Below are 14206 nucleotides of genomic sequence, written 5' to 3'. Positions count from 1 at the left end.
CGTCTCTGCAGCATTCCTGCCCGAATCGAAGCGTTTTTGGTTCACAAACCGTGCAAAACTGGCGCAGACTGGCTACTGATGAATGAAAACCTGCTAGACTAGCGGTGCTTTAGGCGGGGTGAGGCGTAGCTCTGGTAACAAAACGCAAATTAAAGAAACAGTGGCGGCATTTCACGTCGATCACGTCGACCTGGTCGAATGAGGCGCGATGTACCAGCATGCACTGCGATCGACGTATTGGGCACCCCTGCACTAGGCTACCGCTGTCCTTGTTAAGAGTTGTGGACCTTAATTTCTGTAAAGCTGCTTTAAGACAGTAATTCATTATGAAAAGCGTCACAAATAGAAACCACACAGGAGCACGATGGAATAGTCAATCCTTTATTAGATTCAGAAACTCAACAATGGAACGAAGCCTTTTGCTGGAGATTTACATGGAATTAGAACTCTATGTTACCGCGGTTTTTTTAATGTTTGGTTTTGGTGGCACCGAGGCGGCGAGGTGATGAACACGGGTCGAGAGATGAAGGGACTGAAATAAACGACGGGAAGGGACGAGAATCGAACGCGGAAGTCAGAACTCGGTGCTTCAAACTGGGATCCTCCACTGGGAGGGCGCGGCGCTTCCGACACACCATTAAAAAAAACAAAAAAAAAACAAAACCCATGAAGAGATGATTAAATCTAATATACTGATCCAATCTCACACACAAACGACACATGTAGATACATCAGGGTCTCCCAACATCCCATACTAACACTCAACGCTCCCAAGAGATTTATTCTAGACGACTGACATGAACACACACTCACTCACACGTCAAAAGAAAATAATGAACTTTTTTTTTTTTTGAGTTTTGAGCAAGGCTGTGATGTCCAATTACTACAATATTACTCGTCTTAACGAGCGTATCGATCGATAAGCTTCACGAGGTCTCTTATTTAGCCGTATAGACCGAAAACAACAACAATAACTCATTAATAATGTTTTATAATCACAGTTTTAAATATGAGTACCGTCTGTTCAGGTTTAATAATAAACGTAGCTGAGTGTTTTATTGACCAATCTCCTGCATTAACCCGCTGCACCCACCAGGAGGCGCCCTCACTAAACAAATCCAGGCTACAGGCGTCCCAAAACTAATGAAACCATCCAAGAGTTCATATTTATTCTTGAATAAACAAGCACTAGGGTTAAACGCACTTAATACCCCCCCCCCTGTATATCAGCCAAGACGTGTCGCGCTGGTTTACGCTTCATTCTGGACGGGGTTCCAACCCCTAAAGATTCTCGACACGAAGCGGGGTGAGAAAACGGAACCGTCCCAATTTTAACAGAGCACAAACTTAGGCTGGTAGTGAGGTGGTAGTGTTCTTCCCTTTAAGGGTCTAAACGACGATGCGCGGGTGCTCGAACGCGGCCGGGTCTGGTGTGCCACAAGTACCCCCCTCGACACAGGGGACAGGACGTTCTGATAAAGCACGTAGTTGGCTGTGACCTCCTGGACCCTGGCGGTGCTGTCGACCTGGCCGGGTGTCCACAAAGGCACAATCGGCTATGAAATTCCAACCACCTTCGAATGAAGCTCTAACCAGGCGAGAACGCTCGATTAATGCGCCGGTGCTGGATCACTGCAGTCTTTGACTTGGGGAAGGGGGGCGTCCCGATTCGTCCCAATGTAAGTGTTGTTATAAAACCGATACTGATCCAGCACCTTCGAATGAAGCATAAACCAGACTCAAACGCTCGATTAATGCGCCGGTGCTGGATCAGAACCAGCCTCAAACGCTCCACTAATGCGCCGGTGCTGGATCATTGGTGTAAATGTGCAGTCTTTGACTTTAGGGGCGTCCCGATTTAAATGTCTTTATAAAACCGATACTGATCCAGCACCTTCGAATGAAGCATGAACCAGACTTAAACACTCGATTAATGCGCCGGTGCTGGATCATTGCAGTCTTTGACTTGGGGAAGGGGGGCGCCCCGATTCGTCCCAATGTAAGTGTTGTTATAAAACCGATACTGATCCAGCACCCTTGAATGAAGCATAAACCAGACTCAAACGCTCGATTAATGCGCCGGTGCTGGATCAGAACCAGACTCAAACGCTCCACTAATGCGCCGGTGCTGGATCACTGGTGTAAGTGTGCAGTCTTTGACTTTAGGGAAGGGGTGCGTCCCGATTCATCCCGATTCAAGGGTCGTTATAAAACCGATACTGATCCAGCACGTCAAGACGGTTGGAAATGAAGCGTGAACCAGGCTTAAAAACTCCACTAATGCGCCGATGCTGGATCATTGGTATAAACGTGCAGGGCTGTCCGATATTTAAGTGTAATTATTGATGGTGAATGGGCGACTCATGAGGGTCTCGCTTGGTTTGGATTCTGCACTGGGATGTAGGAACTGGAACCTCACCCCCATACTAAAGCGTTCACTAATTTAGGGGTGGAGCGGCTCAGACGGCAGGTATCAGACAGTCGTGGTATAACGAGCTGGTGACTGTAGTGATAAATATTAGCATTATAATCAAAATATCTACTTATTTTACACACACACACACACGCACCTACCAAAGCGCAATCCTGGACTTCTCTTATAATGCAAAAATAAACGTGTCACTGCAAAACAGCCAATCGGAATCAGAGACTCTTCCAGACCTAAAAAAATACATTTTTTTATATTTATATATATTTATTTATATTTATATATATGTACCTTCTCTTTAAAGGAAGCTGTTACGCAGGAAAAGTTGTAATACCAGAGATTTAATCATAAAAAAATAAAACAGACCAATGACGTCACTGCGAGTGGTCAAAAGTATCGGGACGCCCTTTCTGATCACCGAATCTGAGCTCTACAAAGACATGAAGAAACTCCAGCATCCTGCACAGAGCCCTGACCTCAGCACCACTCAAACTGGAGCTTCTCTCGTCTGCCAAACTGACCGAACGGGGCACAAATTCCCACACACAGACACTTCTCGGACGAGCGGCTGCTGTTGTAGCGGCGTCCGAATACTTTAGGCCGTGCGGCGTCTCCGGAAAATCAGAGCGGTCCTATCGGCCTGTCCGTGTCTGATGAAGGGGAAGAGGGAGGGTCGAACGGGTTCCCGAACGTCGATACAGGATGCGACCTCTGCTGGGGGTGGGCGATTCTCTGAGAGCGTAGTGTGGCTCTCCTCGGTCAGAGCAGGAGTGGACTGGCTCGCGAATAAAAACACGGCAGGCGTCATCGTTCTACCACATGCACAGAGTGCGAATGAAACGCGATTGTGCCGAGCCGCCACTGTTGGGCCCCTGGGTGAGGCCCTTGGGCCCCTAGACGCAGTGACATCGTTGGTCCGCTTTCTCTGAAGAAATGTTGATAGACCTCAACATTTTATTAAATAAAGTTTATTTTATTATTATTACATTAAACGTAGCCACTCGGCTTTATCTATTCTGTCCAGGCTACACGATCAGCCGAAAGTATGTGGACGCCACTGCTAACTCCCCCCACAGACACCTTTCAGCTCCGTATTAATGCAGACGGCTCTGGAATGAGACGTGGTCCAGATACTTTTGATCGCGTCGAACCTAGTGTTAAAAAACGTGGGGAAGATTAAGGACGCAAAATCCACCAGAGAGATGACCGGACCATCGGTCACTCGGTTCCGTCTTGGTGTCCTAGTCCGGGGGGGCACTGGGGTGGCACCAGGGCCGAGATCTCAAGCTAGAGCTGTGCTATCAGCCGGTCGGGCGCCTACAGAGATTGGCCGAGTGTCTGTAGAAGGAGGGTCGATCACTGGTGCTTGTGAGACCACGCCCCTGCCAGGGGAAAAGAAGTGGCTAGCTACATGCACAGCCTCGGCCCTCCACCAATCAGCCAAGACCGGAATAAACAAAAAATGAAACTAGTAACTATTAACTATAACTAGTTCTGTACACGTATAGACTTCTTTAAAAAATAAATAATTATAATAATTATATAGATTTATATCTTTTTTTTTATTTTTTAAACATGAGCATCGACAGTCTGAACTCAAAACTCTTCTCACCTCGGAAACGTTCAGAAATAAAACCAGTTTTCTGAATCACGAAGCTCGAACATTTTCCAGCACACAAACCGAGCGTCCAGGCGGGCGAGAGAAGTTCCTCCGATTATTATTTATTTCTATTTTTATCATTTTAAACCCATTTTATTTTATTATTAATAATACAAAACATTTCCGCACTGAAGCAAAAGACGCTTTCGTCCCCGTTTCCACCAGAACTGGTTCAGTTCTCTCATTGCTATGAGCCGGTCGGGCGCCCACACAGAGACACGACTATAGCGGTGGCTGTGTCTGTAGGGGGAGGGACGACGGCTGAAACAGGGTTCCTCGTCGCTGGTGCAAGTGCGACCTCTGCTGGCTGGTCGAGGCGAGACCACGCCCCCAGCGGGTAAAATGAGGGACAGTCTCAGCCCTTCACAGAACCACAATCTGACTCATAAGAACTCAAACTGTGCTATCGGAACCACAATCTGACTCATCGGAACCACAATCTGATTCATCAGAACTCCAACTGTGCTAACAGAAACAGAATCTGACTCGTCAGAACCAGAATCTGACTCATCAGAACAACCGTGCCATCAGAAACAGAATCTGACTCATCATAACCAGAATCTGACTCATCAGAACATCTGTGCCATCAGAACCAGAATCTGACTCATCAGAACATCTGTGCCATCAGAACCAGAATCTGACTCATCAGAACATCTGTGCCATCAGAAACAGAATCTGACTCATCAGAACCAGAATCTGACTCATCAGAACATCTGTGCCATCAGAACCAGAATCTGACTCATCAGAACATCTGTGCCATCAGAACCAGAATCTGACTCATCAGAACATCTGTGCCATCAGAACCAGAATCTGACTCATCAGAACTCAAACTGTGCTATCGGAAGTAGAATCTGACTCATCAGAACTCCAACTGTGCTAACAGAAACATAATCTGACTCATCAGAACCTGACTCATCAGAACCTGACTCATCAGAACCTGACTCATCAGAACCTGACTCTGACTCATCAGAATTTAAACTGTGTAAACTGTGCTAATGGAACAACAGTCTGACTCATCAGAACCTGACTCTGACTCGTCAGAACTCAAACTGTGCCATCAGAACCCCAATCTGACTCATCAGAGACATGACTATAGCGGTGGCTGTAGGGGGAGGGACGACGGCTGAAACAGGGTTCCTCGTCGCCGGTGCAAGTGCGACCTCTGCTGGCTGGTCGAGGTAAGACCACGCCCCCAGCAGGTAAAATGAGGGACAGCCTCAGCCCTCCACGATCGGGGTGGGGGTGGCAGCGACGACCAAAGAAAGAAGAGGAGAAGAACGCTCCATAAAGAATTATTAATTATCAAAAACTATATTTAATTTCTAAACACACATCCTGTAATCGCGGCGTTCATTTATTTCAATGTTTTGCTCCCTTGGGGGGGAAAACGCTCCGTCAGACGAATCAAACGACTTCCTATTTTAACCTCAGCGTAAAATGGGAGAGCGTGAAGCGCTCGTCCAGGAGAAGAGGAACTGCTGGTGGAAGAGTGGTGAGCTGATGCAGTCTGGGTTGTGTTTTATTCCCCCCTCGCTAATCATCATCGTCGTAACGGTTGAGGAGTGACGCTAGCGCGACGCCAGGGCGTAAAAAAACAGACAGAAAAGAAACTTCGAGGGGCTTCGAAAGGAAACGCTCATCACCGACACACACACACACACACACACACACACACACACACTTCAAACTGATGGATAATGATAAACAGACCCTCACTCAGATAATCCACTCGCCCTCCGCTCACTCGGCTGTGACTATAGAGGGCGGGGCCCGCTGGAGGGCGGGGCCGGGGTAAAGAAAAAAAAAAAAAAACACAAATAAAGATGTGAGGTCAGGTGAAGAGGTCTGCTGTACTGAGTGATGAAGATCCTCCTCCTCCTCCTCTGGGTTGAATGTAAAGATCAGGTTCCTCTGCGCTGAGCAGTGAGTTCATATGTTACTGCTCTCTGTAAACATATAAACAAAAACATCATCATCACATCAGCTTACAGCTTTCAGTTTCAAACACTCAGGATGAATCAGGATGTCGACTGTGAGCCCACCTGCACCCTTCTAAACTCTCGTGGACTTAAGTGGTCATTATATAAAGAGGATGTTCTAGCTGTAAGAGGGTAAACTATTAATGCCTTAACTGAAGGAAAAATACACTCAAGAAGATTGCCAGGTGTCCACATACTTTTGTGGTGTAAAAAAACAGCTGTCCCACAAAATCTTTTATTGTTCATTTTTACAGAAAAAAAGAAAGAAAAAAAAAAGAAAGTAATAAGAAAGAAAAAAGAAAAAGAAAGAAAAAAATAAAGTAATAAAAAAGAAAAAAAAAATAGAAAGAAAAACAAAAAAAGAAAAAATGAGAAAATAAAGAAAAATGAAGTAAAACAAAAAAAGAAAAAAAAGAAAATAAAGAAAAACAGAAAAAATAAAACAAAAAATGAAGTAAAGAAAGAAAAAAGAAAGAAAACTAAATAAAAAGAAAAAGTAATAGAAAAAAGAAATAAAAAGAAAAAAAGAAAAAGAAACTAAGAAAAATAGTCAAAGAATATAGAGAAAAACTAGAGAAAAAGTAATAGAGAAAAAAGAAAGAAAAATAAAGTAAAAGAGAAAAAGAAAAAAAGAGAAAAAATAAAGAAAAATAAAGAGAAAAAAGAGAAAGAAAGAAAAATAAAGTAGTAAAGAAAAAATAAAGAGAAATAAAGAGAAAAAAGAAAAAGAAAAGAAAAATAAAGTAATAAAGAGAAAAAAGAAAGAAAAAGAAAGTAATAAAGAAAGAAAAAAGAAAGAAAAAGAAAGAGAAAAAAAGAAAGAAAAAAGTAATAAAGAGAAAAAAGAAAAAAAAAGTAATAAAGAGAAAAAAGAAAAAAAGAAAAAGAAAGTAATAAAAGAAAAAGAAAGAAGAAAGAAAAAAAGGAAAGCAATAAAGAAAAAAAGAAAAAGAAAGAAAAATAAACAAAGCAAAAATGAAAGAAAGAAGGAAAGAAAAAGAAAGGGAGGAAAAGAGAAAGAAACAAAGATAGAAAAAGAAAGAGAAAAAGAAAGAAAGAACTATTACTTTAATTTATGGTCAGGGAGGATAAAAGGAAATCCTTTAAAAATAATTTAGTATTTATTTATTTGTGATATTTACTTTCTTATTAAAATCAGTTTGATGATCTGAAACCAGTAACTGAAGGTATGAAGGGGGCGAATACTTTTTACATCAGTGTAAAACAGATGAGCTTCACATGAGCATGAGCTTCTAGTCGGTCCCACAACGTGACGCCACGCCCCTTTCAAATTCATTCAACATTCAAACGGATGAAGAACCAGAAGCTCATGGTGACGTGAAGCTGGATCCTCACTGGGCGTGGTGTTCCTACCAGTGCAGCGAGATCCTGAGAACATGGAGGAACAGAAGGTGTTCTGCCACCAGCAGTCCTCCAGCTGGGTACTCGTCACACCCCCTTCTCCAAAACTCAACAGGGGAAACTGCAGAGGAACACATCACACAGGAGTCGTCCGTTAGAGAAGCTCAGATCTTTGTTTCTACAGAACTAGAAGAACCTTCAGCAGCGTTAAACATCTACAGGAAGAGTTGTAGCCTGGGACCAAAGTTTTAATAGAAACTTTAACAACAACGCCTGACGCAAAACATCTTTCCAAAGAACGGGAGGATGCTTGGCCGTCTATTACCCTAGCCCTCCAGCCCAAGATCTGGGTGGTACTCCTGGTGGTTCTCCATGCCACACAGGGAGGATGGAGGTCCCTGCTGAGTCTGGTTCCTCTCAAAATGTCCTCCTGTAATTTAAGGGTGTTTTTCTTTGTCACTGTCGCCACTTCCCTAACAATACAACTCTTGAGTTTTAATCTTGATTGAGCAAATTGGCCAGGGGTCACATGCTGGACACTACTAGCTTTTAGTTTCAGAATTACTAGATTCCAGAGACGGGGACTCGAGTCGCACACACAGCGACTTCAGACTCGACTCGGACTCGTTTCAAATGACTCGAACTCGACTCATGACTCGCAAAAAATGACTCGTGAACAACAAGAGTCTCTAGCGTCAGCACGTGTTAACATTAGTTACGTGTTATAATTAATAAATGTTCCAGCAGCTTCCGGTGTAGTGATGAAGCGTCGCTCCCTACTCCCTACTCCCTACACACTCTGAAGTTCACTTCATTTAAACAGTAGTAAGAAATGCTGTTATTTGCATTTATTCGGTTTGCGTCACACAGATGACGTGGTAATGAAACGCTCGATCGGCTTTCTAACGACTTCCTGTTTTACTTCACCACCGGGAAAAGTTTGGAGGTTTTTAATTATAAGCACATTTACAAAATAACGGATTCTGTTCCTAATGGGACGCACGCTTATAAATGTAATAGCATCTGGAAGAACAGAAGCTCAGGTAAGCAGCGGTTATGATTGTTTTTGCTGTGTTTGGGATTTTGGCCGCCGTGCCGTGATTTATCGAGCGCTTTTGTTCTGTAATGAAAACAAAACGTATCAGTTGAAGCTTTTAACTGGAACCTTCTTGTTACAGAAATTACATTCATTTACACAATGAGGAGGAAAGTAAAGACACGAAGTAAAACGGTTAAATACACTCGCGAGAGAAGAGAACAAAAGAAAGAAAACAACTAAAAGTAATAAAAAAAGAAAAAGAAAGACAAAATAAAGTAATAAAAAAGAGAAAAAAGAAAGAAAAAAGTAAAAGAAAAGAAAACAAAAAACAATTGATTAAAATAGAAAAAAGAAAAAACAAAGAAAGAAAAAGAAAGAAAGAATGAAAAAGAAAAAATAAAGAAAAAAGGAAGAAAAAGAAAGTACAATAAATTTAAAAAGAAAGAAATATAAAGAAAAATATAAAGAAAAAATAAAGAAAAAAGAGAAGAGGAAAAACAAAGAAAAAAAGAACAAAAAGAAAAAAGAAAGAAAAAAGGAAGGAAAAGAAAGTACAATAAATTTAAAAAGAAAGAAATATAAAGAAAAATATAAAGAAAAAATAAAGAAAAAAGAGAAAAGAGGAAAAACAAAGAAAAAAAGAACAGAAAGAAAAAAGGAAGTAAAAAGAAAGAACAAAAAAACAATAACAAAAAGAAAAAAAGACTAAATACACTCGCTAATCTGTTGTTTTTTATCTGAACTTACAGATTATTTATTTATTTCTATGCTACATTTCCAATATATGTTTCGTGTAGATTATATTGACTCGGACTCTAGCCTAAAGACTCGTGACTTGACTCGGACTCGTATTTTGTGACTTGTGAACATCTCTGCTAGATGCATCAGGAACCTGCATACTTTAAAACATTTATACAACCTTAAATAAAACCCTGACTTCTTTAAAGCGATACATTTTGAAGTATTCAAGAATTTACCTCATGCAAATCTTCAACCACGTCATACGATTTCCCAAATTCCAGAAGCTGCCCCACCCCTGCACACCGGCAAGCCTCTCTTTCGGGGCAGGACTCCTCTTTCTGAAGGGTATCCGGAGGCGCCTCGACGTAAGAGCTCGCTGCCGACCCAGCCGCCGACCCAGCCGCCGACCCAGCCGTGGGCACTCCTGCGTTTTCACAGTCTAAGCAAATCTCAGGTTCCACGGAAGCTGGCAGGGAGGTGCCACCACCTTCCTGTGAATCCAGCGAGGTCTGGGCACTCTTCTCCATGCCCGACTTCTTCAACCTGGGTAGGAATTTCCCGGATTCCAGTTCGGACTTGCCGTAATAAGGACCCTCGCACTCCGCGTCCTCTTCCAGGGGCTTGAGGTCGGCCTGCGGGTCGTCGAAGACGTCCGTCTGATCGGAAACGGGAAGACTCAGTTCCTCTTTTTCGGACTCGGCGTCCGACGCGCTGCACCAACCCGGAGAAAGTTCGGAGGTGGAGATCGGGCGGAAGTGAGTCCTCGGGGATATGCGGATGGCCCGGTACTGGGTGTGGTTGATGCCGTAAAACCGTGGGCTGAAGGGCTCGGCGTCCGAATCGGAGCACAAGATGGACTTGGGCTTGAATCCTGGACTGAACGAGGCCATGTCCTCGGGTTCGAATGAGCACTCGACATGCAAGACTTGGGAGAAAGGGTTGTTCAGGTCCAAGGACGAGAACGTATAATCGAGTCCCTGCTCGTCCCCGCGGTAGCCGCCACAAGATCCGAGTAAATCTTCATGGAAGATAAAAGAAAACCCCCGGTTCAGTCCTTCCCCGGCTCCTTTGGCAGCTTGGCCGTTCTGCCCAAACGATACCAAAGGTCTCCACAATGGTTTGTGGCCGGGAGCGAAGCAACTAGCCGTGTTCATGAACACATCCGTGCCTGCGATGGTGACCACATCGGACGAGGACGCCGACGCGCACTGCAGCAGATTCCCGCAGGAGTTGATGGGTGGATCCACGGTCCACTCCTTGTCACCGCTTAGGTTCTTCAGCTCCCCGTACACTCCTCCGAGAATAAACGACGTGCTCTCCTTGTCCGACTCGGCGTTCCAAGGCCTGGCGGGCGTCGCGTAGTCGCCTCCGTCGACCTTACTGACTTTTTTGGCCTCGTTCTGACCCTCCCACAAGTGATACTCGGACCTCTGCACGGCTTTCTTCTGAATGGGCTCTTTTATCTCGCTATCGCCACGGCCACACTGGTAGCCGGGCGCCTCCTCCGAAAACAAGCGATCCTCCGCTTTGTCGACGCTGTCGCGTTCCCCGATGGCCGTCCAGATATCTTTGATCATTCCTGAGCTGTAATCTTCGCTTTGTTGACCGGTGTCGTCTGGAAACGAGACCGGGTTGTACTGCTCCCCGTCGTCCTGCTCTAGAGCAATGCCGCAGATGGACTCCAGTTTAGAGACCTTGTTAGGGTTCTGACTGGACACCGCGCCTAGATTTAAATCGTCTTGCTGGTTACTTGGACCCTCCTGCAAGAAATCCAGGAACTCCTCCTCCAGGTACGAGGCCGGGATCCGAGGGATCGCGCAGCCGACGTCTTCGCCGCCGACCTGAGCCGACTCGTCCGCCTGGCCGGCGGTCTGCTCGATGTCCGAGCGCGTCTCCTCGGAGTGCGACCACGGACTGCAGGTTCTCGTCGACAGGTTCGAGCAGTGTTCGCTCTCTTCGAAGGCACTGTTTTTGGTCCAGATTAGCAAGCGAGACTGTTTGATTCCGAGCGGATCTAGAGTGCCGCTCGGATCTGCGTTCGACGCGAGGGAGTCGCCGGGAAAGGTGAAGGCGCTGAGGGGGGAGCTTTCGCATCGCAGCTCGAAGAGCGAGAAGCAGGGGTTTAGGGTCGGCGTGCTTTCGTTGGGGTCTTGGAGGTGAGGCTCGTCGAAGGCGCCGGGAAGCAAGCTCGCGTTGAACGGTACTCCCCCAAACACCGGCGAGAACCTGACTGGGGAGTCTGAACAGCTCTCTCGCTCTAGGTTCTCGGAACCGGACGATAAGCAGCACTCAGCAATCTGAGCGATGTTTTCCATGTCCTGTGTAAGGATCACGTCGTCCCCCGGAGCTCCCGCAGACTCCACCCTTATTGCACTTTCTCCCTGTAGCTCGAAGCCGTCTAGGACTATTCGACACCCTGCCTCGGGGTCTCTCGGCTCGCTGCTTTTTTGCCGAATTATGTTCAAGATGCGACTCTCTGTTACCGCGTCCGAGGCACTGGGATCCAATATGGATTGATAAATATCGACTTCATAGAAGTGAGTGAATTCGGACAGATGCTCGTCATCTAAATCTTTACAATCCTCCGGGAGAGGGCAGCTCGAGGTCCCGTTCAGTCCGGCGACCTCCTCCTCCGCGTCTTCGTCGGGCGCCTCCACGAAGTGCCCGTCCACGAAAGTACCCGCTGCGAGGTACGCCCTTTGAAAGGAAAAGTCGGCGAGGCAGATGCCTTGCACCCTCGACGGACCGTCCGTGTTCATGGGTGTCGACAGTTCGCTGGGAGAGTCTGGTTTGCTTCGGTACTTCGTCTCCAGTTTGCTCCAGCTGAAGGGGACGAAATACTCAGAGATAGGCTCAGTGTACCAAAGAGGCTCTTCCATGTATTCCTTATTGTTACCGGGTTCTTCTCCGGACTCGTTCAGGTCGGCCCAGCCGGGATCTTTACGAAGCTCCCTGAACGGCTTCTTGCCTTTCTTCGTGTAGTGCTGCTTCGACGCGCCTTCGTTTCTGCGCTCTTCCTTCTCGATGGCCTTTAGAGCCAACTTGACCTGCCCGTTGTTCCTTCCTTTCTTGCTCCTGCTGCCCACTTCGCGAGACCTGTTCCTGACCCGGGCTCCTTTCGAGGATTTGACGTCGCCCGCGTTCCCGCTGGAGCTCGACCCGCCCTCGCTGGAGCCGGAGGACCAGGAACGGGGACGGTGGCCCAGATCGGATCGGTTCCTAGTCTGCTTCTTGTTTTGAGAAGCGGGCTGTTCGCCGCAAGCCCCGGTCGCACCGGCGTGGTATCGGTTCTCCTTTTCTTTCTTGCTGCGCCGCTGCTGAGCCTTTTCGGCCGTCGAATTGGGCGCTCTGTCCCTGAAGACTTCGCCTTCGCTGGTGCAGTCTTTCGGGGAGAAGGGGTCGGCGCTTGTTTGAGGAGCAGCGGACGAGGTGCACGCTTTAGCCTTGTTCCACACGGTCATGATCTCCTGAAGACAGACGGGTTTCTCTGACAGAGGTGGAAAGGCTTCGTAGTACCTTGGAATAGAATTAAAACAAAAATGCTTATAAGACCGAGTCCGAATATTCCTTATTTTTAACGATGTGTTTTCTAAATGACGTGACGTTCTTACATTTCCACCTGGTCTTTAGAAGAAGGTGATTCAGCTAATTCAGGAGACCGAGATTCATCAGATTTCTTTGTTGCTTGCTTTTCTTTTTCTGAAAATGTACCACAGCAGCGTTTTAGCAAGGCAAAGTTTTCAGAACCGCACTCGCACAGTATCACTTCAGGTCACGCTGCATATGAGGGAGTAACGAACCTTTTTGCTTGTTCTGAATGTCCTTGAGCTTGGAGCAAAGCTCCTCAACCAAGCTTTCGATTCCGGAGTTCTAGAAGAGAAAGGTCGTGTCAGGTCAAATGTATTTTATACAGTGTTTCCAATTTTCACACTTTTTTTTTAATGGAACTATGGAATCCACAAAGGAACGAATGCACTCCATACGTAAACACATACATCAAACAGAAGAGGGCTGTCTGAATTTTCAGATGCCCTAACATGCTCCCTACTGAGGCGCCTTGACTCTAAGTGATAAACTGACTGAATAACGAGGGAGCGTCTGAGGCTTCCTTGGCGGTGAAGACATTACTAGCATTCTTAGCGGCACAGCTTTTCCCGCCGAAGATTTCGAACTTGGCGCTTTTCCACCAAAGGAACCCTGGTTCTTGAACCGGTTCTGTTCAGGTTTCTTGGAACCTTGGTGTTTTTTAGAAAACTGACCAGCGTCTCTGTACTGGTTATAAGCGCTCTATACTGGTTATAAGAACTCTGTACAGGTTATAAGGGTTCTGTACTGGTTATAAGCGCTCTGTACTGGTTATAAGAGCTCTGTACAGGTTGTAAGTGCTCTGTACTGGTTATAAGCGCTCTGTACTGGTTATAAGAGCTCTGTACAGGTTATAAGGGCTCTGTACAGGTTATAAGAGCTCTGTACAGGTTATAAGGGTTCTGTACTGGTTATAAGCGCTCTGTACTGGTTATAAGAGCTCTGTACAGGTTGTAAGGGCTCTGTACTTGTTATAAGCGCTCTATACTGGTTATAAGAGCTCTGTACAGGTTATAAGGGCTCTGTACAGGTTATAAGAACTCTGTACAGGTTATAAGGGTTCTGTACAGGTTATAAGCGCTCTATACTGGTTAAAAGCGCTCTGTACAGGTTATAAGCGCTCTGTACAGGTTATAAGTGCTCTGTACTGGTTATAAGTGCTCTGTACAGGTTATAAGTGCTCTGTACAGGTTATAAGTGCTCTGTACAGGTTATAAGCGCTCTGTACAGGTTATAAGAGCTCTGTACTAGTTATAAGTGCTCTGTACAGGTTGTAAGGGCTCTGTACTTGTTATAAGCACTCTATACTGGTTATAAGAGCTCTGTACAGGTTATAGGCGCTCTATACTGGTTATAAGAGCTCTGTACTGGTTATAAGCGCTCTTTACTGGTTAAAAGCGCTCTGTACAGGT

The 14206-nt window shown here is 45.6% G+C and overlaps 1 protein-coding gene across 1 annotated transcript in view; it reads right to left on the bottom strand.

Moving 5' to 3' along the window:
• Nucleotides 1–367: 367 nt before the first annotated feature.
• kiaa0232 (KIAA0232 ortholog) overlaps nucleotides 368–14206 on the bottom strand; it is a 28852-nt gene continuing 15013 nt past the window's right edge. The window contains exons 4-8 of the mRNA XM_062994551.1: nucleotides 13010–13079; nucleotides 12821–12908; nucleotides 9446–12725; nucleotides 7442–7550; nucleotides 368–6034 (exon numbers count right to left, since the gene is read on the bottom strand). Of these exons, the coding sequence (XP_062850621.1) occupies nucleotides 6018–6034; nucleotides 7442–7550; nucleotides 9446–12725; nucleotides 12821–12908; nucleotides 13010–13079 (3564 nt within the window). The 3' untranslated portion in view covers nucleotides 368–6017. The remainder of the gene's footprint in view (nucleotides 6035–7441; nucleotides 7551–9445; nucleotides 12726–12820; nucleotides 12909–13009; nucleotides 13080–14206) is intronic.

Source organism: Trichomycterus rosablanca, chromosome 4, assembly GCF_030014385.1.
Source record: "Trichomycterus rosablanca isolate fTriRos1 chromosome 4, fTriRos1.hap1, whole genome shotgun sequence".
NCBI lineage: Eukaryota > Metazoa > Chordata > Actinopteri > Siluriformes > Trichomycteridae > Trichomycterus > Trichomycterus rosablanca.
Note: the sequence above shows the minus strand (reverse complement) of the source record. Positions and strands in the feature narration are given on the sequence as shown.